We start from the raw sequence: 26,260 nt of genomic DNA, 5'->3' as shown, positions 1-26,260 counted from the left end.
GATGACAAGTTGAATGTGAGCCAACAATGCAAATGCAGGTACAAAAAAGACTGAAGCAATTTTAAGCTTCATTAATAGAATAATTCTCTCCAAGCTGCAGAAAGAAAATAATTCCACTTTATTCTTCATTGAAGTAGAAGGGAACCTCAGAGGTCATCTGGTCCAACCCTTGGGCAATGCAGGAAATCCACAACTGCAACATTCCTGATAGGTCACTGCCCCGCCTTTGCTTAAACATGTCTAACAAAGAGGAGTCCAGCACCATATGAATCATGATTAGTGTTCCTAATGTCTAGTCAAATGCATAGTAACCAAGGTAAACATCAATTCGATACCCTCCCTGTTAGGTGGGGAATATGAAAGAGAGGACCAGAAAGAATATACTGTATTGATAAGGGCACCTAATGGCAGAGTCTCACGGTGCAGTGGTTAAACTGCAGTACTGCAATGAGGATTCAGCTCACAACCTGAGTTTGAAACCAGGGATCAGGAAGAGCCACCTGGAGGTTGACTCAGCCTTCCATCCTGCTGAGGTCAGTAAATTGAATACCCAGCTTGCACGGGATGGAGGAGGATGTATAACCAGCATAATTAAAACTGTAAACTCCCCAGATAATGCTTTACTGCTATAAGGCGGTATGTAAGCCACACACTCTGCTTTTTTCACTTTGCTTTAACAGTGCATCCAATAAAAAGGCCGAGAAAAAGGGCCACTGCCACTTTTTAAAGGCAAAAAATTAGGTACCAAAGACAGCGATAGCTAAAGGATAACATCACGGTCACAGAAGGGGATTTGGGAATAAACGGTGTAATTGTTTGCAAACTGCAAAATGACCCATAGTTTGTGAGTTGGCAAACACAGAGACCGAGAGCTGGATTCCCTACTCTGTGTACTGGGGAAAGATCCGGCTTCAGTAGCCTTGGGCAAGCTTCACAGTCGCTGGGCACCTCCCAGAAAAGGCAGTGGTAAGCCACTTCTGAGTACCTTATACCAAGGACACCTGGATAGTGTTGCTCTAACTCAGGATCTACTTGATGAACTACAATTATATTAATTAAATTGGGGCCGGATGGTTAATAGGGCGGGCCATTTATGCACTGCCAGAATAGCCAGCATTATTATCTTTTCCAGCAGTTCTTGTCTTCTCATGATGTGCCCAAAGAACATCAGACTCAACTTTGTCATGCTTGCTCCTGGAGAGGTTCAGCCTTGATTTCATCTAGGACTTCACAGAAAGGCAAAATTATACAGGATTTTTCTAATAAAACCAGAATTCCAATGTGTCTCACTTGGGAGGGGCCGTGGCGAGGAAACAGTGACTAGTTGATCTGTACAGTGGGTGTAGTGGAACAAGGGATTTCAGGGTCAAAATCTAGATTTTCTAAGTAAGGTGGTTTGATCTTGAATTAGCAGTTATGAGCCGTTAGCTTTACAAAGGACCTGTTCACCTCTGTTGATATAGATTGATCCACCTGCCTTGCTAGGCAGTGCTAGAACAAATACGTTAATCTCACTACATCCAGCAAAAAATACTGCCCCCAGGATGCTGCATTCAAATTGTTACCAAAACAACAACAACAACAACAACAACAAAAACAGAATGATCTCAGAATCGCCACTGCGTGGATGAGCTCTCAGTGTTATGGGCAACGTTAAGACCTCTGCTCAGTTGTTCTGCAACTTGATTTCGACAGAATGTCCCTTGAAATCTATGAAAGAGGATGCTTGGCTGGCCAAGTTATTTCCAGAGTTTCGCAGCACCAGGATCTCTTTTTCTCAGAGTTTGATTTTTAAACTATCCCCACCCTCCCACCCACCTACCCCAGTTCCTAACCCTGCCCCACAGTTGCTAAGCGGCCCCTCCTGTTTGTTCCACTACATTCCTATGGCCACGAACCAGGAATTCCAATCCAGTGTGTCAGGTTTAAAAAGCTGCTTTTCCCCCCTGTTTTTTCTTTCCTTTTTTAAAAAAAGTGCCTCGGAAAAGCAGAGCCGGGAGTGAAGGGAGGGAAAAGGAGGGAAGAGATGAGATTTTCCTCCCAAATAAGGGAGTGCAGTATCCAATCCTAGCCCAGGTCTCATTTTTTCCATTTTGAAAGGGCGGCGGGGCGGAGGGGGGGAAGAGAAGACAGATTCACCCTGGCACTGCGGAGAGAGGAGAGATTTAAAAAAAAGCAACCCTTTGCAACATCCTGAACGAGGGTGGGGAGGAATATTTTCCCCCACAAAACAAACGTCCCACTAGCATTCTGTGAGGGACGTTCTCTCAAAGAGAAAGGAATAAATACATGTTTTGTATCGAGTTGAAAATCTGGAGTTGAAAATCTGGAAATGTTCGGTTTTTTGGACTACAACTCCTAGAATGCTTTGCTGGCTAGTTGTAGTTAAAAAGGCACCATTTCTGACCCCAGTCTTTCGGTGCACAAAGTGTTGTGATGTGTTTACGATACCGGAGGCCTGGGTTTCAACCCCTGTTTGGCTACAAAGCCCACCCTTTAGGCCAGTGGTGTAAATCTGAGCCCAACCTACTTCCCAGGGTCGTTGTGAGGATTAAGTGAAGAGGAGGAGGGTCGTGCATGCTGCCTTGAGCTTGTTGAAAAAAAAAAAAAACACAGTAGGATACAGCAAATGAACATTGTTGTTATGTGCCGGCAAGTCACTTCTGACTTACGGTGACCCCAGGGATGAGCAGTCTCCAAACTGTCCTGTCTTCAACAGCCCTGCTCAGCAATTGTAAACTCAAGCCTGTGGCTTCCTTTAGGAAGAGTCAGTCCATCTCGTATTTGGTCTTCCTCTCTTCCTGCTGCCTTCAACCTTTCCCAGCATTATTGTCTTTGAGACACCTGGAATGATGCAGCTGTCCCTGCAACTTGAGTGTGTCAATGGGGAAGACACCAAGCGTGCGCTGCCAGGCAATGGCTTGCAATCTCTGGATTGCTGCAATTTCTTCTCCTCATATTCCCTCCGGATCTGAAAGGCCTCTTCTGGCTCTCAGGACCTTCTCAGCCTCTCCCTGTGGTACCCTCTGCGTTTCCATGGCAACAGCCCAGGCTGCTGTGCCAATCCATGTTGCCCTCTGACACAGAACGACTTGTCCTCGGTGACCCACTCAGGTTACGGTGGTGGCAGGGTCATCCCGGGCATTTACTTATTTGCTGCCTGCCATGGTTTCTCCCAAGGCCTCAAGGCAGTCCAAGTGGCTTGCCTGCTGTCCACTTAAACCTCACAGCCCTGTGAGGTAGGCCAGGTTCAGATTGATGCCACTGGCCCAAGGTCATGAATTCAGTGAGCTTTGTAGCTAAGGAGGAATTTCAGTCCAGTTCTTCTGAAAACCTCGTCAAACGTCCCTAACCACTTTACCACATGGGCTTCCAATTTTGCTTGTCCCCACTCCCATGTGTACTGTTTAAGCTTTATTCTGCGCTACATGTGGGTGCTCCTGTCCCCGCCATTAAGCTCGACCGAGTTAAACGCACGGCGAGGGTGTGTTTCTGGGCTAGTTCTCTCCCTCCTTCCCTCCGCGTTACCAGGAGGTTCCATTCTTCTGCCAGCAGCGCATAATGAAAGTCCTGTGATAATATTTCTCTCCGCTTCAGGGCTCCGCTCCCCGCTGAAAGTCATGTGAATCAAGGAACCTCATGGTTTGCACGAAAAGCTTCTCTCTTCTTGGAAGCAAACGTCTTTCTCTGCCTGAGATCACTCGGGAAAAACTGAAGTGCTAGCAATTGACAGGGGCTTTCCCATCCTCATTGCTTCCCCTTTATGGGACGTGGTGGCGCTGCAGGTTAAACCGCAGAAACCTCTGTGCTGCAAGGTCAGAAGACCAGCAGTCGTAAGATCGAATCCACGCAACGGAGTGAGCACCCGTCGCTTGTCCCAGCTCCTGCCAACCTAGCGGTTCGAAAGCACGTAAATGCGAGTAGATAAATAGGTACCACCTCGGTGGGAAGGTCACGGTGTTCCGTGTCTAGTCACACTGGCCACGTGACCACGGAAACTGTCTACGGACAAACGCTGGCTCTATGGCTTGGAAACGGGGATGAGCACCGCCCCCTAGAGTCAGACACGACTGGACTAAATGTCACGGGGAACGTTTACCTTCCAGAAGTTACGGCCATACCCTCCTCCCACTGTTAAAAAGAGGACAGACAAACACAGGTGTCCTCAGCATTCAAAGCGGGGTTTCAAGCCACACTGGCTGGAGAATTATGGGCATTGTAGTCTAAAGAAATAACATTTTCAAGCTTTTATTCTGTTGTACAATCCTCAAGACAAACAGGTTGGGGGCTTTCCCATGCTCATGCAAGACCAGGGTATGAAATGCTACTTGTGATGATGGCTTTGTAATCCTCCAGTGTCAGAGGCAGTCTATCTTGCATACAGTTGCCAGAGGACACATGCAGGAGGAAGCTAAGGTGCCCATGAGCTGCTTGTGAGCCTTCGCTAAGGCCATCCACGCAGGAAGCAGGACAATGGGCTAGCTCTTGTTCTGTTCCTGGATCAGGCAGAAATTCCCTTATACTGGTGTAGCGTTAATACTAACCTTCTGCCAATGCGCGCTCTGGAGCACGATGCGGTCAATATGACAGTGCAGCACCACACCCATATATCTGCACTGCTGGCAAGACTCCACTGGCCAAGCAAAAAGATCAAGATTGGGTCATAGGGGAGAGCAGGGAGGGAAGGGCGTCTCCACAGTTCTGTATATCATCATGATAGATCCGTGGTGTGTACTTTAAAAAATGGAATCCGAATTGGTTGGGGGCCAGCAGTGGAGGCTAGCAGGAAAGGCAGTGGGATGGTGAGAATGTTGGAATGGGACCTGAAAGAGAACAGTTTCCTCTTGAAGGCGTGGGGGCAATTCTGCCTCCCTTTCTCTGCCTCCCCGCCCGTCTATATAGGGAAGACTATGTGTGGCTTCTGGGCATCTGGCAGTTGTTCCCACCCTAGCCTCTGGCTTTAAGCAAGAGTGGAGGGATGCAACATTCTAGATTTGATTGAGGTAGACACTGCCGCAGCTCTAGCAAAGGAAGATGATGATGATGACGGGCAATAGGCCTTGTAGTCCCACGGGCATCTGGAGCACTGCGCTTCACCTACTCCAGTTTTAAATGTTGTGGTTTCTGGGGAGAGAGTTTCTTCCCCTTCCAGAGGAAAAGTCAAATCTTTCTTTCCCCTTCAACAGGAGGCTGGGATAATTTGCACGAAAAAGACAATAATCACTTACTCTTTAAGGGAGGAGACTGTCGGTAGGAAGGCGCAGAGGTGAGAAGATTTTGGAAGGATGTCGTATTTTCTCCTTCCATTAGAATTTGCAGAAGGGGAGCAGGGCTGTTGAGGACAGACCATTTTGGAGATCTCTCTCTCATTCATAGGGTTGTCCTACATGATAGCACACAACAACAACAACAGCAACAACAACAACAGTTTCTCTTAATTTCTTTGTCTTTCACACGCTGTCTCCCTGAGCAGGTCTGGAATGCTCCAAGCCGCTACCCTAGGAAAGTCTTCAAAGCCTCCAGAAAGCCCCAGTGGACACCCCCACGGACCTCAGCCGCTCTTTGGGCAGGCCTCATCCTGTAGCCTACTGCAGAGCCAAAAGTGGGGCATTTGGAGGAACAACCTTGTTCCGTGTGTGCCTGACCAGCAGCTCATTCATCCAAACAACCCCGCTCAACGTTTCCAGGGAAGGAAGCAGCTGCTGGGAAATCTTCCTGTTGATTTTGACTTGTGCCAAAATACAGCCTCGAACGACGCAGGCACAAGCTCTTCACCGTTCAAGATGTTTGCTGCAAACAGGCAGCGAAAAGACCCACTCAGAGTAAAATTAAAGGATCAACAATATAAAGGGATAGGAAGATAATCTCAGGATGGTGCCACTGGCTACACGCCTGGGAGGCAGAGAGGAGGGGAGATTGATAAGAGCAGATTTACGCCCGGAGAATATCCAGTTGGTGTAGAAAAGGTCAGAGCAGATATAAAGAGGAGAAGAGTCAAATGGCCCCCTTCCTCCATCTTTACCAGTATGGGTTCCTGCAGGCGTATGCCTGCCTATGGAACCACGGGGCCCCTTTTTAACACTAATGTTGTGCTGTTCTGATGCCCTCCCAGATTGGGAGGAGGAGGAAGATCAGCTTGGCCGGAAGCCCTGGGGCTGTGTATCTGGAAACAAGAGGGAGGGAGGGAGAGACCTGGACACGGGTACCGTGCAGTGGTCGTGGCTGCCCTTCCCATTAGGCAGAGGGAGGCAGCCGCCTCGGGTGGTAAAGGCTGGGCGTCAGCAGCAGCTGCGTGGAGCCCATGGCACAGTGTCATATGGGCCGGTCTTGCACCATGTACACTAACCTGTCCCGTCCCCCCCCCACTTTGAATGTGTCGGGGAGGGCACTGCCCCTTCACCACTATTGAATCAAGATTGAAACTCCGTCCAGTTTATTCCTTTACATGGGAGGGGGCCAGCAGTCCCTTTTGTTTCAGGCAGCAAAACATGTTGGGTCAGCCCCGCCAGGGCTCTCCCTCTCCCTTTTCATTTTTCCTCCTTCAAGCCATAAAAACTGAAAAAGAAAAAAAGGCTTTAGAGGAGCCCCTTCCTTTTTTGGGTGGTGGATCGTCCTGCACAAGAAAAGGAAAAAAACGCAGACCAAGTCAGTTCGACTGGCGGGCAGAGTTTGATCTCGCAGTTTTTCTGCTGATATGCAACGAGTTCATATGAATTATGAGGGAGGGGAAAGGGAGACCAGCAACACTCAGGATCAATCCAGTTGCTGCCTGTAAGATCCTCGGGGTTTCTACGATGGTCACTTCCTTTTGGATTTCGGCCAACGTCTAACAGGGTGCGACAATAAACAATGGGCTAAAAATTATTTTAAAAATCATCACACAGCACCTAAAACTTTAAAATGGCAGAAACAAAAACTACAGAATATCCTGAGCTAGCTAGCGATTTAATTATTTTTTAGTGACCCAATAAAATTATCGCCTGTGCCTGCATTTGTATTGGGGAGGGGAGGGAGCCACAAAGCCTTTTTCTGATTTCCCCCCCCCCCTTTTTCGACAAGTGTGTGATGCCGCAGGTGACGGTTAGGCAGATTCACCTAGGGGGTTTTCTACATGCCTGTTTTGAATCCAGCTGGATTGGACTAAATAGAGATGCAAGGAGGTCTAGTATGCCATTTACTGTGACCCAAGCAACCCTATTTGTCCCACCATTAATTTGCCAAGATTGTGAAATGGCTTAAGAAGAGAGCCACTGAAAGACATAAGTAAATTAACACTTTCTCTACCCCGCTGGCTCATATTTCGAAATCAAAAGCAGCTTCATTACAGTTACTTGTTAGTATACTAAGTAATGAAGGGAGACAGTGTTATGTTTTAAACAGCAATGCCAGAGGAGCAGGTTTTTCTGCTCCTGCACCAAAGGTATATTTATTTTGAGGCTGATGTGGAATTGATTTATTAGAATTGATTCCATATGTGTGAATGCTTCTGATAGGAGCAGAAAAACTCACTCTGGCTTGCTCATCCATGTTGCCTCTCCTTCTGGGAGGAAGTTTTCCATTTATTTAATATTTTTAAAGTGATAAAGAGCATATGCACTGTCCTAAAAGACTTAATTCTTCCCCTCTCCACTTCCTGAGCACCCCCACAGAAACAAGGAAGTGTTTAATTTGCCAATATTCTGAAGCAGAACTTTTCTTAAGCGACTGAGCAATACAGTATTGGCAATTCACAGGAAGGTTCACTGTTGGTTCATTTCCGGCAGCTGCACACATTGGAAATGATCCAAAATAGAGCAATCCGATCCGTACCAAAAAAAGTAGACGCCTCAACAGGGGCCAGAAAGGTGCAGGTGGGACTGCTCTGGAGAGAGGTTGGTTCACTCCAGCAAAAATGTCTGACCACTGTCATTAGGAGCGCAACAGCCAGTCCCTGCAGTGGACCCAAACGGTGGGCTAAATGCCCATGTAGTCAACCCCCTGGTCAGGTGAGGCTCATGGAAGCAGGAAAGAAGCTCTTAGCATCCACATTAAGCTAGAATGTGAACCAAAAATGTCCTTATTGGAAAAGAGGTGGTGTTTTAACTGACTACTCCTAGACTAGGCAGATCAAAGATGCATTGCACTTGCAAAACGCAGGAACTGGTGCATCAAGAAATGGACACTAGCCATGCTGGTTTTAAAGATGATGATGATGATGATGATGATGATGATGATGATGATGATGATGATGATAATACTAATACTAATACTACTAATACTACTAATACTACTAATACTACTAATACTACTACTACTACTACTACTACTACTACTACTACTACTAATAATAATAATAATAATAATAATAATAATAATAATAATAATAATAATAATAATAATAGCCATCAAGTCAATTCTGACTTATGCAACCCTTTTCAAGGTTTTCCAGGTAGAGAATACTCAGGAGTCATTTCCCATTCCCTTCTTCTGGGGGGGGGGGGGCAGCCTGGGACTGTAGAGCTTGCCCAAAGCCACACAGGCTAGCTCTACTCACAGGAGGCAGAGTGGGGGAATCAAACTCCCAACCCTTGGCTACATAGCCAGATATCTAAAGCACAGACCTATCCGGTCAGGTTCTAAAGATAAACATCAGGAATGCAGGCCTACCATCTAAAACACATGGATCCACTTCTCCCAGAGGTAGTAAACCTGTGGCTGGAGTGTAGCACTGCATGCTGGTCGATGCACAAGGAGAGCAGTGGTGGAAATCTTGTTGTAGAGAAGATTAATATGTCAAAGGAAGTGCTCTGTGGACAGTTGGGCAATGGCCAGGTTGAGGGAATTTCTGCTGTTGTCACCATCTTCTCCCTCTTGGGTGTGAAACGGAACTGTACTCTCATCTGGCAGGGCAGAGGGTGGACAGGGTGCCACAAAATCCTCTTTTTGTTCTTTTAAAAACATAAAAGTCATTAATTTTGTTGGAGGGGAGGACGCCGGAGTGGAACAGTGCTGGAGAGCCTGGCACTTTGCTTCCTGCTTCAAGAGGTGGAGAGTTCCCCTGTGTACAGATCTGGGAAGTAGTTGTCCTTTATTCTCCTGACCCTGTCCAGTCAAGCTTACTCCTAAATTTGAACCCCTGGGCCAAAAACCCAGTGACTCTTCCCTAGCTATGTCTCTGCTCAGCAGGGTTTAATCTTAACCTGTCTTCATCAGGGCATAGCCCAGAGGCACCCTTTATATAGGAAACAATTTAGGAATGTAAAACAGGAACACATCTGAAACTTTGGCTCTCCAGAGGGACTACAACTCTTCCAATCCTTTATGCTTGGCTCTGGATTCCTGGAAGTTGAAGTCCAAAACATCTGGAGTGCCAAAGCTTTGCCGCACCTGCTCTAGAACATGTGCAGAGGACCAAGGATCAGGCAACTGCCACTGCTGCCATCACTGAGGGCAGAAAGCCATTTGTTGCTGGCAGTGCAGCACCTTTACTTCTAATAAACATTACTACATTACATTCCTGGGTAAGGATTAATCCCTTTGAGAGGTTCCTGCATGAACCACCACGGGCAGAGAGCACCGCCTGCTGGCAGACGGCCGCTGTGGAGCCAATGTCTGCAGAAAGCCACCCTCTTGCTTGATGCATAACTTTGGACCACAACTCCTGTCACTCTCGAGCAGCATCATGTGAGCTGCATTGAATAAGACTGGAATGAAAGTTTGTACCTATGCTCCAGAGACTCTGAAGTCAGCTCGTCTTCTGCTCATTTGCAAAAGGGCACAGAGAGGAGGAAAATATCAATACAGATGGCTCTGTTGAAGTCTCAGGGGCCTGTCTCTGTGGATAAACAGACGGGTGTGGAGATTAATGAGAATTATATGTGTCGAAATACTCTCCTAGACTGAAAAGCCAAGAAAAAGCCATAAATTTGGCAGAAAATATAGGGCTGTTATTGCTTCTCTCCATGTGCGGTGTATCACTGAAAGAAAGGCAGAAAAGCGTGGTGGAGTGGAATGAACGAGGCAGGGCTCAAGAGAGCTGGTGTCAAATCCCTGCTCAACTCACTGGGGGCAACAGCAGTGTGCAAATTACTCCCTGAACATCTCAAAAATCCTATTACGGACCCAATAAATCAGAACAAAATTGACAGTACGTAATAACTACTACAAAATAAGGGGGGGAGGGAAAATACCCTTTCATATTTCCAGGTACTGTTTATTGAAAGTCACATTCTACAATAATACTGCTGTAAAATGGCTAGATCCTAGTCATTTGAGATTAGTGGCTGCCCCAAGTTTTGATCTCATTTTTTGATCACGTCACCTCTGTGATAGACAGAGGGAATGCTGTAGACGTAGTATATCTTCACTTCAGCAAAGCTTTTAATAAAGTACCCCATGACCTCCTGATTAGCAGGCTAACTAGGTGTGAGCTGGATAGATCAAGTATCATGTGAATACACAATTGGCTACAGAATCGTACTCAGAGGGTGATGATTAATGGGTCCTTCTCTAAGTAGGAGGAGGTAACTAGTGGGGTACCTCAAGGCTTAGTCCTGGGCCCGGTGCACTTCAATATCTTTATTAATGACCTGGATGAAGGAGTGCAGGGAATGCTTGTCAAATTTGCAGATGATACCAAGTTGGGTGGTATAGCTCAGTGGTTCTTAACCTTTGTTACTCGGATGCTTTTGAACTGCAACTCCCAGAAACCCCAGTCAGCACAGCAGGTGGTGAAGGCTTCTGGGAGTTGCAGTCCAAAACTCCTGAGTAACCCAAGGTTAAGAACCAGTGGTATAGCTAACACCCTGTAACAGCGGTCCCGAACTTTTTCAGTCCACAGACTGGCTGGGGAAGGTGAAGCACCCCCCACGCTTGTGCACATGTGCAAACAAGCACTCTCTCTCTCTAGCACGAGCACCACGCCTGCCCATGCAACCGCTGTGCTGCCGTTTACGCATGTGCATGCATGCTCATGCGCATGCACAAATGGTGGCGTGGCACTCACATGGGCGTGCTGGAGCTTGCACACAGGTGCAAACAGGCTGTGCGGGGGTGAACGTGTGCAGGGGTGGGGTGGGAGGTCTGTCTCGATGGCTTGGTCCAGCTCAGGCCACAGACAGGCACTGGGCCGCAGACCAGGGGTCGGGGACCTCTGCCCTATAAGACAGAAACAAAAGCACTGAGCCGAAAGCAACAGAATGAAATTCAACAGGGATAAGTGCAAAGTACTACACCTTGGAAAAAGAAACCAATTGCACAGTTACAAGATGGGGGAGACCTGGCTCAGCAAAACTATGAGCGAGAAGGATCTTGGAATTGTCATAGATCACAAGCTAAATATGAGCCAACATTGTGATGTGGCTACAAAAAAGGCTAATGCTATTTTACGCATAGAAGTAAAGTTTCCAAATCCTGCAAGGTGCTAGTCCCCCTTGATCCAGCACTGGTTAGGCCTCACCTTGAGTTTTGTGTCCAGTTCTGGACACCATGCTTCAAGAAGGATGCAAAGAAATTGGAACAAGTTCAGAGGAGGGTGACAAGGATGATCAGGGGGCTGGAAACTAAACCTGATGAGGAAAGACTGAAAGAATTGGGCATGTTTAGCCTTGAGAAAAGAAGACTGAGGGGGTGATATGCTAGCACTTTTCAAATATTTGAAAGGCTGTCATACAGAGGAGAGACAAGATCTGTTCTCGATGATCCCAGAGTGCAGGACACACAGCAATGGGCTCAAGTTAAAGGAAGCCAGATTTCAGATGAATATCAGGAAAAACATCCAAACTGTTAGAGCAGTATGACAATGGAAACAGTTACCTCGGGAGTTGGCGAGTGCTCCAACACTGGAGGCATTAAAAAAAAACGTGGATAATCACCTGGCAGATCTGCTTTGATTGTATTCCTGCATTGAGAAAGGGGTTGGACTTGATGGCCTTGCAGGACCCTTCCAACTTCCACTTTTCTATGATTCTATGATTCACCGGACCTGTATGTCTCAGGGCACATTCTCTTTCTGTGTCTCCAAGGCTGAAAAATAGCAGCTGATATAAAATTATACAACAAGTTTTATAGCTGAGTAGAGATCCAAACCCGAACCTTTTCTGTTCATTACGCCCTGCTCTGACTGCGGCCCCACCCTGTTGCTCCTGGCCCAGTTACTCCCTCCCGCTCTCCGGAGTTGATCTGAACTTCCCTTTCTTCCTTTAGTCTTTAACCTTTTGATTCCTTCAAGGTCAGCCTTCTTGGTTTAAGATGGAGTTGGCATGGAGGTGAACATACTTGTGCCCTACAAAACCGACAGCCAGGATACGGCCAGAGAACTGGCTGTCAATTCATAGGTCATAGCTGTGTGCCCTCAACCCAGGCAGTGCCATTCCAACGCGGCCGTCACTCGCTCCCTTTTGAATCCAGTTGGCTGAGCACCAGGTCCTCCCTCTACTGTCCCTCTGCTGACCATCGCTGGTTCTCATGGCCTTCTTCTGTCTCTGCTTTTTCTATAGTCAGTGGGGGGTGTAGATCAATAGAAATAAAAAAAAGGTAAAACGTATTTTGCATGCAGTACCCAGGGCCTCTGCATAGGGTTGATAAAGGCCCCTGGGCAGCTGCTTGTAGACAGTATGGAGCTAAATGAAGTGCAAGCCAGACTTTGTTTCCAAAGTATAAGGATTAGAACCTCATTTTAGGAGAAAGACCACAGTGCAGTGGTAGAACATATGATTTTGAGGCAAAAAAAAAATCCTAGTTTCACACACTCCCCATAATCTCCTTATACAGCTGGGGATGATTGTTTCCTGATGTCTAAGTGTATGTTTGTATAAAGTTATGACGTCACAATTTTTACCTCCAATTCCTTTCCTAGTGGTCCACTGCCATACACTCAGGTTTCTCTTCCACATCATCTCTTCTTAGCTTAGAGCTTATCCATATAGATGTGAAGTTGAGATGTTTTGTCTCAAGGGGCATGGATTTACACTGCCTTTCATGGGAACTCATGTGCCCATTTCATCCACTTCTTTGGAAATTTTCTCCTCCTTCTCCTAGATGGCTGTGATCCTCCTGGAGGTTTTGGCTGTGATCCTTATGGAGGTTTTTGCTGTCCCTTTTAAAAAATGATATTTTACCCACCCTTTTAAAACACAGAAAAGGCCACCTCACTTCTTACCTCAATCCCACATGGTTCACAATCAGCTTAAAAAAATGCTGGCCCCAAGACAGAGCCTCCGGTCATCCAGGCTCAGTGTTGTAATGGGGCCACAGATCTTTCTTTCTGGTCAATGTTCCCATTCCGGAATTTGTTTCATTGTGGTTTTGATGACCTCTTTATCATATGTCTTTGGTTTGATTTGCAACTCATAGTTATAAAACCCCAGTGGGCTCAGCATCAGGCTGCAGGGATGTCTACTTCCTGGGGCAGAGGACACAGAGGAGAAGAGCTGACATCTGTTCTGCACATGGCTAAAAAAAACTGAAGGATAAATAGACATCTTTTATCCTTTTAATGGTTTAGGACTTTGATACTTGCTGGAATGATTCTCCCAGCAATCAGCTCCCCATTCCACCCACTCCTCTTAATCCATGTTATTAAAAGTGGCTATACTGAGGGAGGCCAAAAAGGGGACCACAAGGAATCACGCCTTTTTGGTGGTGGCCCCTCCAGTCTCTTAAACACGTTACCAACAGAAATATGGCCGGCTTCTTCCCTCTTTACGGTCAGGGAATTGGTAAAGACAGAATGCTCTAAAGCTGTTTTTAACAACGGAATCTCCTAGAGGCTCCTAAATTTGTGGGTAAGGATTACATATTTTATATTTATGATGTAAATAATTTTGTGTGTTAACATATTGTATTTGACTTTATTTTTGTTATGTGGGCGGCCTGAGGGTTTTAGGTTTTAACCTGTAAACCATCCAGCTTGCAATAATGGGGTATATATAAATCCAATCTAGTCCAATCCAGTCAATCAATCAATCTTTTACATCTCAAGGAAGTTCCAGTTATAACGACACGCTAACTGGAAAAGCATTACCCATTCACTGGAATGTACTGGGATGGGGTTAAGATCATGCGCTCAGACCTATAAAGATCAGAATAAAAAAAAAACATTGCCACACATAATTTTGCATTGCCCAGCCAGTGCACAGTGGCCACAGGTGAGAGGCCTGCAGCATGGAGGGCTAATATTCCCCCTCCCCACCACACTGTTGTGTCCTCCTGGAGCCCCGCGTGGTGCCACATGTCTTTTGAGTGCCCATCCAAAATAACAGCCTCCCCACTGGAATGATGTGACGCTTCCACATGGAGTTGCTGTTACAGCCGATAGGCACCCTTGGCCTGGGCAAGAACTCTGTGCGTGCTTCTCATCCACAAGGGCCTTCTGGATCTCTCTCTCTCTTGGACATGCTGTGTTTGTGTGTGTTGGAGATGAACTACCTGGAGGGGGGGGAAAGAAACCAAAGTTAGTTGATTCTGCTCCCAAGTGACAGGATTTCAGCCTTTGAGTCTTTGTACGGAAAACAAAACAAGAAATGTAAGAAACCATAATACTGTACTGTAATACAGTCAACCCTCGACTTACGAACGGCCCTAGTTATGAACATTTCGACTTTTGAACCACTCTGATAGGAAAATATTGCCTCGACTTGCGAACTTTGCTTTGAGTTACGAATGGGAAAAAACGCGCGGAAGATGGGGAAAGCGCAAAATTTGAACTTTTCAACGTGTTCTGTTCAAAAGGTGTTTGTTTCCTCCTACCCTCCCTCTTTTCTTTCCTTTTTTAAAAACCTAAGTCATCTTGGGTTAAAAGGGGGGGAAAATCTGTCCCTGGTGATAGGAACAGATTAACCAGTTTTGCATTACTTCCTATGGGAACTAATGCTTCGACTTACAAACCGCCCCTCGACCTAAGAACCAAAAATAGCCGGAATGGATTAATTGGTTTTCAGTGCATTCCTATGGGAAATGTTGCTTACAAACGTCCTTCCGGAATGGATTAAGTTCGTAAAATTGAGGGTTGACTGTAATACCAGTGATAGAGTGGCTAGAGTGTCAGACTAAGACTCAGGAGACCTGGGTTCAAATCCTTGCTCTGCCATGGAAGTGCACAGGATTGGCAATGGTAAAACCAATCTCATTGAATATCTCATGTACAGTACCTTGAAAACTCTACTAGGGTAGCTGTAAGTCAGACATAACTTGACAGCACATGGCTAATGAAAACCTGCACATAGAACAGGATCTGTTCTCAGGTGCTTATCTTTTTCCCACTGTTTCTGAGGTCAAGAACAGGGCAATAGTCTCTTTGCAGCAAGGGGTGGTCAAGATGCAGGCTATCTGTGACACCCACGTCCCCTCAGGCCCCGCAACACTTATTTAAAAGAAGGAAACATGTGGAGCAGCAGTTGTTACATAGAACAGATGGGGGGGGATTTCCAAGCCCTGCCCAAACCCCTAAAAAGCAAAAGCAAAAGGGAGGACTTGGCCATGCCCAGCTTTGATTCTCCCCCTCACCAAATTCTTTTGACATCTTTTCCACATTTCTGGGCCTGTTTAAAACTGTCACAGGTGGAGGGTTGGAGGTGGTGGTAAAAAAGATGCGCCAAAAGCTACACACCTTCCCCCATGCCATGAATAAAATCAAATGGTGCGGCTAAAAAATATTGTAAATAAATAAATAAATGAACAAATCACTTTAAACCTGGGAAACCTTTGTACTACAAGTCCCAGAATCCCCCCCCAAAAGACCATGATTACTGAGAGTGATGGGCCTTGCAGTCCAGCTACCTGGTAGGCACTAGATAGTGAAAGCCGGGGGAGAAAAGGCTGCTTTCTCTCCCCTCTGCGGGCAAAGTCAACCTTCAGTTCTAGCACAGAAAATGTCAATAAAAATGTCCATTTCCTTTGGGTTCACAGCCATAAAGTCAAGGTAAGCCATTTTGGGGAGCCCAGAGGCCCGTTTCTTTCAGACACTCAAACCTGTCATGGGCTGGATGGAAAGCAGTGGCAAACTGGGGAAAGCCGTAGAGAGGCTGTTTCAGTGAGGTTTTCCCTCTCCCCACCTCCCACACCACATTTAGGCAGCAAAGTGCAATAAAATAACATAACATAAAATAAAAGACCCTTTCTTGAAAAAAAAATCCAGTTTGCTTGCATGGCATTACTGTCACATGTCAGTAGAGTATCCTTGCCATCTCTATGCCGGGCGCTCAGAAAACTGTAAGCAAGGAAACCTCGGAAGCCATACCAGCTCTTGGGCAGTTCCCGGGCACTTCAGGAGAACTTTGCCCAGGTCCCTTGGCACCCGGAGCCAGCCCTGCTTAATAGTCGTGTAATAAAGAGGTGGAACCAAGGGACTCTGGACCTTTGCTTGTTCGGGGCAAATGGACTTTTGCAGGAGGGCGAACCAGAAAACAAACAAGGAAGACCCAGCTTGGCCTCAGAAGGCTAAGAGAGTGTCATCATGGGCCGACCCTGGGAGATTAAACAGGGTTTTAACCGCTTTAATGACTGTCACGGTTTCATGAGACAGGAAAACACTATCTGAGAAAAATCTGTATAGGAACAAGGACTGTAAGCTAACCGGGCGATTCTCACCCACGATTCAAGGGGGATGTTAGAAAGAAGTTGGCTGAGACAGTCCAGAAATGACAACACAAACCCCGAATAAAACAGAGGGAGGTAAATCGATAGCCTAAAAGGAAATCAAGACAAACAGACGATGTTTGTCTGGCGGCATTTCCTCCCTTCATGAGTGAGCCCAGGCCATGCATGGGCTACGCCAGCGAGACCCCCTTTCCTTTCCTGGAACCTCATGAGTTCTCTTATATAGTGCAGTAATGTTAGACAACTTGTGACGGGAGCAGGGAGGGTGCTCGACTGTCAACATTTTGGGTGGTGGGGGCAAGAGGCCACGCCTGGGCAGTAAGGGGGTGGCTTTAGTCACTGCCCCACAGACAGCCTTGCCTAAGGAGCTGGTGGGCCAAGTGTTTATTTTATTTTGGTTTTTTGGCCCAGAGAGCTATAATCCTTTACATGAACAAACCAAGGGTCCCTTTTTCTCTTTCTCTCTCTCTGATGCTGTTAGCTTGGTAGCAAGAAGCCTATTCACGGGGGTGGGGGGTGGGGGGAGAGGACAAGGCTTGTGTTATGAAGTGGAATGGCGCCATTTGCTTCCTATTTGTTAATTTGTTTTAGAAAATGGCTCTCTTTTTTGGCATGTTGTTTCTCCCTTTTTAATGATTCGTGAGCTGCCTTGAGTCCCTGAAGAAAGGTGGCACAAAAGTGCAACAAACAAGCAAGCAAGCAAGCAAGCAAGCAAGCAAGCAAGCAAACAGGAACAGGGACTGTGAAAAAAAGAAAGGAAACACCCTTCCCCCCCCAAAAAAAGACCTTTGTACTGCCCTTCCCACATAAATGTCACCTGCATGACATAAATGTCACAGCACACAGTTCAATCAGACTGATACCCGTTTCGCTGCCAGCACTTTCCTCCTATAGAATCATTTTGGAGGAAGACTCTGGTTTTGGAAAGGGAACTAGGGAACTCAAAGTTTTCCCCTGGACTACAAATCCCAGGAGACCATAGGATGATTGAGAACCGGCAGAGATATCGGACGGATGCATCCGTCGCGTTGATAAGCTTGCCCTTGGGAGCACTGGTGGGTCGACGGGACCGGCCATGAGGGGAAAGAAAGGGAAAGAGAGTCTGGTCTGAGAGCAATCAGAGAACACGTTTGGGGTGAACTTTCAGACTTTGTGGCAACCAGCAAAAAAGCCACATGTATGAGCCCCCCCCCCCGCCCCGTCTTTTTGTTCTATATGAGGGAGAGGCTGGTGTCCAGTTAATTGCGGACATCCGAGTAGCCAGAACTTCAGGGCTGACATTCTGTGCCTCAGCTTCTCTCCACCATTTTTCCAAGCTGCATTTTCTTCTTTCCTCTCAGGAGAGGCGTTTCAGCATGCTTGGCCAAATCAGGCACCCCTTGGGACGGAGTAAGTGGATTTTTGACCCAACAAAAACTGACACTGAAATAAATCCATCTATAAAGTGTCACAATGTTTTGCCCTTTTTCTTCCTTCCTTTCCTTCTTTTTCTTTTTTTTTTAAAATTCTTTTCTCCCTTTAACTTTTCCCAACCCTGAAGACATGGAAATTGAGTGTTTCTCAAATCACGCACAGTTTCCAAAAAGTCAGTGTGGAGTAATTAGTGGTGACTGAAGTTCCAGATTATTTAAGTTCATTTCCCCATGACTCAGTGGCAAAGCTCAAGAGGTTGACTTTGGGCTGCCTCCCTCCCCCTCCTCACTCTCTTTTAGCCTACCTCTCAGGGGTGTACTGTGGAGGAAACAGGTGCAGAAAGAACCGTGCAGGCACTCCTTGAGATCTGAGGACCACATCTGAGACTAAAACAAAATAGAGCAAATGCAATGCATAATAAAACATTCCAGTCAGCCATCAGTTAGAAATGTTTATACAGTCCCTTTTACAAACTCAGAACTGGCCCCCTCCACTCATCCAATCTCCACCTAAGGATACGAACAAAATCAAATTATGACCCTTCAAGCAGTCATGATTTGGCCACTTTACTAGTGGCCAAATCATGACTGCTTGGAGGGACCCAAAAAACTGGCACCTTCCTGATGTGTGGCCTCTAAGACATCTGTGCCCAGAAAATGGGGGGGAAGTGGGGGGGTGGAAAGTAGGAGAAAGCCTTGCCTGCCGAGCCCAGCTACACTGAAGGGTTGCAGGAAGAGGTGAAGGAGCTTTAGACAAGGCAGAGTGGGAAAGCAGAGGTCGTGGAGCTATGAGAAAGAACCTCACCTTTGCCAAAGGTCCACTGCACGGCTGGCCTGCACCTTTAGGAACGCAGAGAGAGAGAGAGAGAGAGAGAGAGAACTGATCGGCTGCCCCCTCTCCCAGCCCATGGACCTGGCTCATAAAGCACGGGCGGGTTAATGATTCTCCCGGCTGCAAATATTTGATAAGCGCTCTTGGGACTCAAAGTACAGCACCCAGGAAACTCTGACCAGCCACTCCAGAGAGAGGAACCGCCTGAATCCTATCCCTGTGTTCCCCCAACACGGTCTGGCTGTATCTCAGAGCATGAAAAAAGATGATGATGAAGATGCTTAGGATGACAACTCTCAAAAACCCCAGCAAACGGAACCCGTAGCCTTTTGTGCGCGAAAAGCAGTACCCGGGAAGAAGTCACATAACGAGATTTGCTTCCGCTCAAGAAATTCTAAGTCCCTCCCTGTCGCCGCAGCCTCTCACGCATCCTCCCATTCTTCTGAGATTATCCTTTGTTGGGACCACTTTCTGCTTTGCCATCTTTTGAATGGAAGATTTCCAGGAAGCCAGCAAACATTAAATTATTTTTCTGTTCCTTTACAAAAGGAGATGGCAGGGTTCATCACTGCTTCCAAGTGTATACAGCCTTTTCCACTCTGGAATACTCTTTCCTTAGTCCTGAATCCATTCTCATTTTGTCAGTAGACAGGAGAGTGCACTCTGCTTGTACTCAGAGGAACACCTGAATATTATTTTAACTTTAGCACTGTAGGAGATTCCTGGAGCAGTGGTTAAAACTGCAGTATTGCGGCCTAGACTCTGCTCATGGCCCGAGGTCAATCCCAATGGGCTCAAGGTAAGCCATCTTGAGGTTGACTCAACTTTCCATCCTTCCAAGGTCAGTATAAATGGTAAAACCACGGCATAAATAAATTGTAAAATGCACAATGGGACGTTTTATAAGCATTGCACTTTGCTTTCTGCTTTTCCTACTCATTCATTCATTCATTCGTTTTATGTCATTTATTTCCCATCTTTCTTCCAAGATGTCCAAAGGCTATCCTTCCGTTTTATTCTACCCTGTGAGGTTAATGACTAATTAGGGATCACCCAAGGAACTTCATGGACTGATCTTGGGTCCTTTCACTCTCCTTCAGCCCTACCTGGGGTTTGGAAGACAGCATCTAGGAATGGGTAAGGCCTCCATAACAAAGAGGTCTGATGACAAAGGGAGATTTAGGACAGTAATAAAACAAAAGGACTAATCAGCAGGCTTCCTATTGCCTTCTAGAAGTGAGCTACTGTACAGTGGACCTTCTACTTACAGAATTAATCCGTATTGGAACAGTGGCTGCAGGTCGAAAAGTCTGTAGGTCGAATCTCCATTGACCTACAATGCATTGAAAACCGATTAATCTGTAACCAGCCGTTTTTGTTCCGTTTTTGTTCTGTTTTGTTTTTTTTCTGGTCTGTAGGTCGATTCTCTGGCTGCAAGTCTAACCTAAATTTTGCAGCCAGAGAAGTCTGTAACTCGAAAAGTCTGTAAGTCGAGCCGTCTGTAAGTCGAAGGTCCACTGTATTTCCTTTTTCTTGCCAGGAAGAGGGAAAAGTCCTTGTGGGATTTTCCTTACTCTCTTAGCAAAATGGGCTGTGCCCTTGGACCCGTTTCCTGTGCCGCCTCAGGCAGCGAGATGTTTTGGGACAGCCACATGGTTCCACCGGGCCTCAGTTCTAATCTAGTCAGAAAAAAACCCCCAACCCTTTGCACTTTAGGATGCCGAGACCCAGGCAGGACAGGGTGACAGCTTTGGGCAGGCCCCACAACATTTGGATTTCACAACAGGAATTGCGTAAAAACAAATATAAGTAAAAAAGCACAGCACACAATCCTGTGAAAACACCATTAAATAAGTTGCATTCGAAACAAGTGCATGAATAAAAACCATTAAAAAGTACCAAAAAAGTAGGGAAATGGAAAGGAAAAAAATATGATACTCACCCTTAAAAAGATTCTTTCTCAGCAGAGTCTCTGGCCTTTAGACCAGTCAAACCTGGGCAGCTCTTGAAAGTCTGTGCCTTGACCATTACAGGCTTGGATCCTGCCTGGGGTTGTGGGTCTCCTAGTCCCACTTCTCTCCTCCAGCTTGGCTAGCTGAGCAACAGAATTGGGCGGGGGGGGGGAGAGAAAGAGAGATTGCCATATATCTCCCCCCCCCCTTAGTTATTTGAAATGGCTACAGAGCCAGTTGGCTGGCTGGCTGTTGGAGGAGGGAGGCTCCTTCATGCACCCTTATCTCCTGGGGCAGAAGGGTGGGGACTAGACCCAGCAGGGCTTGCAGGCTTTGAAGTGGGTGTATCTGCATTACACAGTTCTAGCGGTGTGATCCCACTTTGGAGCATCGTGGTGCCATACTGCAGAACCCTGGGATCTGTAGTTTTGGTGAGGGGCTAGATAGAAATTCTTGGCTAGGGCGCTCTAGCGCTCTAGTTCAGCAGAGAAAACTAAGTTTCCCCTGCCAGGCTACAGATCACAGGATTACACAGGAGGGAGGCATGAGAGGGAAAGTGGAACCAAATTTTTATAATCGTATACTGTAGGCACACATGCACACACTTCTCCTCCTCCTCCTTCCCCTGCTACTCCCTCCTTTCTTTAATATACTGTACAGACTTTGGTACAGACTTTCAAATAGAGCACCACCCACTGCAAAAGCAGGGACATAGTCATCAGGCCCCATGCTCGCTGCTTCATGAGCTACCCCACATGTAGGGTGGCCATGTGCCCTCTTTTATGGATGTCGGTCCTCCCTGTGAAGGGCTGGTAGAATCAATCTCTCTTTTTCAAAGCATCATCATTAAAAAGAGCCGTCCTGTCCAAGTTTGATTTAAAGAGAAAGACTCAAGAAGGGTGACGAAGGAGAACATTGAAGCTGCTCATCAAATTTGAGACATACAGTACATCACCCGACCACAGTCTCCATTCAGATGAGGTGTACTGTAATTCCTTCCTAATTCTGCAACTGCACATAGTAATTGGAATATTCTATTCTACAAGATATATATATAGATTGGTGGGCTAGAACAGTGGTTCTTAACGTGGGCGATAATGCCCCCCAGGGGGCGATTTCATTTTTCAGGGGGGCGGTAGAACGAAAAGGGGCGGCATGGGGGCGCTGGAGCAGAAGGGGGCGGTAGGGGGGCGCTGGAGCAAGCCAAACCTGTGAAGATGGCTGCAGCCTTTTTACAATGTGCATGAATATATATTTTCCTCCAATCTTAATTTAGTTCCAGAGTTTTCGTCTTGAAATTTTTAGTTCCTGCATTGCGGTTTGTTTTTATGCCCTTTTTATATTTCTTTTTGCGTCTTAAAATTCGCTTGCAACTAAATCATTAAATGTTACTTTTGGGGGGCATTTCATTTTCTTGGAATTGAATTTTGTTTTCAGGGGTCATTGGATTTAAGTGTCTTAAATAAATAAATAAATAAATAAATAAATAAATAAATAAATAAATAAATAAATAAATAAGATCTCATCACCGCAGGGAGGGGGGCGATGATAACTTCCTCAATGGCTCAAGGGGGCGTTTCTTTCAAAAAGGTTAAGAACCACTGGGCTAGAATACAACTGGAATCTAGACATATAAAAGATAAAAAGGAGGGTTTTTATGAAGAGCAAATACCCATGGATAAAATACGATTAGAAACAAATGACAAATTGATTTTAAAAAACGTATGAATTGTTATTAGAAATTAAGATGGAAGATGAAGTGGTAAAATATTGTATGACCAAAATATAGGGCATAATATTGATATTGATGACTGGGAAAATATGAAAAATTAATATAAAAATTACAAAATCGATAAACTTTAAAGAAAAAAAAATAAAATGTTCTACAGATGGTACACAATACCAGATAAGTTGTCAAAAATGTATAAAGGTACATCAAATATATGCTGAAAATGTAAATTAAAAAAAGGGATCCTTGTATCATATGTGGTGGACATGTATGAGTTGTGATTGGGTTTGTTGGAAGGCTGGAGCGGTTCCTCCTTTTTGGCAGGAAAAACCCACTGAGATTCTTTTGAAAGATTAACAGGTTTTTTTTTTTTTTTTTTTTTTTTTTTTGCTTTAACATTTGGTGATTCAACAATAACTTCTACAAAAATCAAAACAGCTAAGATGAAGTAACTGTCCATAAGGTGAAGATGAACATCCAGATTGCAAATTAGGGAAGTTTATTGAGGGGCTGGTCTGAACCGTTCCCCGTCCGTGGACTTCCTCAGTGGAGCACTCTGCACCATGCATATTGTGCTGCCTCAGGGATATCTGGCCGAATCTCCCTCTCTCCGTGGTTGATTGAAGGTTGGATCCGGTCTGATTACCTTCCTCCAATGACCTTGCCCTCGGGGGAAAGACCACCGTTGTCCATTCTTGAGTCTCCGTTACTGTCACTTTCTCTTCCTTTAGATCAGGGTCTGGCAATAACCGTCCCACTTTTCAGTTAGGAAAGTCCTCTAGTAGCCCCCACACTTTCCTCTAGTAGCCCGCATGCTTTCCTGTACCTGAATTCATCCTTTTTCGTCTCTTTCTCCCTTCCTTTGTCCTTCCTTGTTTCCCTTCTAGGTATGCTGAAAACTCTCTTCCTTTCCTGATCTTTTATACAGCATCCTCCTCCCATACTGGTAGAATTAACTCCTCCTCCTCTTTCTCCTTCCCTTCTTCTACCAAACAGCTATATGTCTTTGTCTCTTTCTCCTTTGATTCCTTCCCTTCTCTCTCTTCCACAATCAACTCTTCCTTTTCTCTGTCTCTCTTTTCTCTCCCTCTTTCTCCGAAGTTCCTATTCGAGGGGACGGCTCACTCTGTTCTTTTTCTCTCTTTCCTATTTCTCCTTCACAGTAGTGAAGCAAAAAATTATTGGATACTAATATATGAATGTTTACAGAAAATTCTGCTACGCAATATACTATTTAAACCAGATTTATTCTTATTAAATATGCTGCCAGAGAGTTTAGATAAGAGAGACATTTGGTGATACGTACATATAATAACTGCAGCCAGAATACTATGCGCATGGAAATGGAAGAAAACCAAAACAACAAATCTTGAAGGACTAGTGGAAAACATTATGGAAGTGGCAGAGATGGGCATACTAACAGAAGCTTTGAAAAGACAATTAAATCCAAGACGCATCTGAAAAAATGGGACCCTATATGTAACTGGATCCATTCCACAACCTGAAAGCCAAGTGTGATAATTTCTAATACAAAATAGTCAAATAACACGAGTTGGAATTATATAGGCAACTAACAGACACGAAAGTCTTTAATGTAATGATATGTTTAAGTACAGATAATATGTGATAATGTACAGCATGATATATTACCTGTTCTCCTGAGTTATTTCCCTTTACCCTTGAAATAAATAAATATTTTTTTAAAAAAAATATATTCCTTTTTATGCAAATAGGTACCTTCTCCCTTCTTCTTCTTTGCAGACTCCCCGTTAGGCAATGTGTCCCTGGCCACCCACCAATGGCAGCTCGGAGGAGGATGCCGAGCTCTACCAATGGAGAGCAGCTTTCTGGCCAGGCAGCTTCCCCGAATGCCCCCCCCCCCGGCAGGCAGGCAGGCAGGCAGGCCTCGGGGGTGATGGGAAAGCCACAGCCAGCGATGGCCAACCTGCTCGTGCTCTGGGTCCTTCTTCTGCTGAGCCCCAGTAGCCAAGAGGCCAGTCCGAAGGGCCCTCGCGAGCCACAGCTGCGGTATCCGTACGGCACCTGGGAATCAGCCAGCAGCTGGGTCGCCACGGTGGCCTTGCTCGGCGGCATCTGTGCCACCTGGATCTTTGCTTTCCATGCCCTCCGCTGCCTCGGTGTCAAGCAAGAGGATCTGTGTGCGAGGGAGCCAGAGTGTGAGGCCTCGGGGAAGGTGAGCAAGAATCAGCATGGGCAGGCCTGGTGGATATTTGAATGGGAGACACAGAAAACCCGCCCGCCCCGCATCCACCCCCAGGGACGTACAAGGTGTCCTCAGGGAGGGCTTGGAAAGTCTGCCTTCCGGAGAGCCCCGGCTGCCAGCCAGAGTTGACAACACTGGCCGAAGCGGACCAAGGGGTCTGACTTCATAGAAGGCAGCTCCTTCTATTCCCCGGAGAGGGTGCTTGTGGAGGACAGGCGGGTCAAGGGGGTGTCCCAGCATCAGCTCCGCTTGTGGAAACAGGGAAGACAGGATCCAGCTGGACAGCCTCCAAGGTTGCCAAGGTGCCAGGGTTGGGGCCCTGGGACCAATTTGGGCAGCACAAGCAGTGACATCACCGGCCGCCACACGTGGGCTTCCTTGGTCCTTCTGAACAAAACCCTCATTCTCACAATAACTGGGGGAGGGTTAGGAGGGATTTTCCCAGCAAGAAACGAATACAAAGGATTTCAGGGATACAAAGGGTCTCCTAGGGGGAGAAAAGTGGCATATAATTAAATAAATTTGGAGTGGTCTTGGCCTTGAATGGCCAATTAAGACCCATTTGCTTCATAAAGGACCTCTTCCCAGTGGAGATGAAAGAGTCCTTGTTCTAACCTAAGGTAAAGGTTCCCTTTGAAGTCCAGTCGCATCCGTGCTCATCCCCGTTTCCAAGCCATAGAGCCAGCGTTTGTCCAAAGACAGGTTCCGTGGTCATGCTCTTTTGGTTCGCCACACTGAAGGAGGATAGGGAGCTGTCAAACAAAAACAGGAATGGGGCCCCTCTGGAATGGGGCCAGGATAGTGAAGCTACACCCGGCGTCCTCCCTTACTACCTTGAGGAGGATGCTCAAGACAAGGAGCTGTATACTGAAGCCTTTGAGATCATCCTTTCTTAACGGAATATAACTATTTTTAGATTGCCTGTTGTCCACTGTTTGGTTTTCATTAATTTATTTGAGTGTTTTTTTTAAAAAAATTAATTATAGGTTGTGCTTGTTTCATACTATATTTATGATTTGTTTTACTTTGTTAGTTTAATTCTGGTTGTAAACTGCCCAGGGCAGGATACAAGTTAAATGAATGAACAAACGGACGGACAAAAAAAAATAATTGCTTTTTCCTCTTTTCCTCCTGGAACCACATCCAGCAAGCTTATGCCCAACAGCTGGGCTCCACGGAAGAACAACTGGAGAGCTTTCTGCGTGAGGTGCGGGTCCGGAGGTGTGCCTTGGGAGATATCCTGCTGGATGAGTAGTATCTTGCCAATTTGAAGCAGGATTCCAAAGGAAGGTGCAAATGGAAGCTGAAATGAGAAGAGAGAGTTGCCATAGAGAGCAACACATATGTATCATATGTATGGGATCTGTGTCTGACACACATACAAAGATGCACAGAGAGAAATGACCATACCTGTTAACAAGCAGAATAACACATTGTTTCAGAATTAATATATATCAAACCAATCAGAATCATGACTCGTTTGCCTTTTGTGTATATGTATGTTAGTCTGGCCACAATCTGGATCACTTTTGTGTT

The 26,260-nt window shown here is 46.0% G+C and overlaps 1 protein-coding gene and 1 long non-coding RNA gene across 2 annotated transcripts; one reads left to right on the top strand and one right to left on the bottom strand.

Annotated features, from left to right (window-relative positions):
* Positions 1 to 95: 95 nt before the first annotated feature.
* Positions 96 to 21,017, bottom strand: LOC110091108 (uncharacterized). Its single transcript, XR_013539325.1, has 6 exons — positions 20,762 to 21,017; positions 18,293 to 18,374; positions 13,139 to 14,406; positions 12,818 to 13,075; positions 9,703 to 12,470; positions 96 to 6,826 (listed from the first exon to the last, which is right to left on the bottom strand). It is a non-coding gene; the product is annotated as an uncharacterized LOC110091108 (long non-coding RNA).
* Positions 19,545 to 26,193, top strand: LOC144584855 (uncharacterized). Its single transcript, XM_078382021.1, has 3 exons — positions 19,545 to 19,660; positions 24,262 to 24,694; positions 25,872 to 26,193. The coding sequence occupies exons 2-3, from the start codon at positions 24,299 to 24,301 to the stop codon at positions 25,977 to 25,979; spliced, it is 504 nt and encodes a 167-aa protein (XP_078238147.1). The 5' UTR covers positions 19,545 to 19,660; positions 24,262 to 24,298; the 3' UTR covers positions 25,980 to 26,193.
* Positions 26,194 to 26,260: the final 67 nt, after the last annotated feature.

Source organism: Pogona vitticeps, chromosome 15 (genome assembly GCF_051106095.1).
Source record: "Pogona vitticeps strain Pit_001003342236 chromosome 15, PviZW2.1, whole genome shotgun sequence".
In the NCBI taxonomy this organism is placed as follows: domain Eukaryota; kingdom Metazoa; phylum Chordata; class Lepidosauria; order Squamata; family Agamidae; genus Pogona; species Pogona vitticeps.
This window is presented reverse-complemented; position numbering and strand designations above follow the sequence as displayed.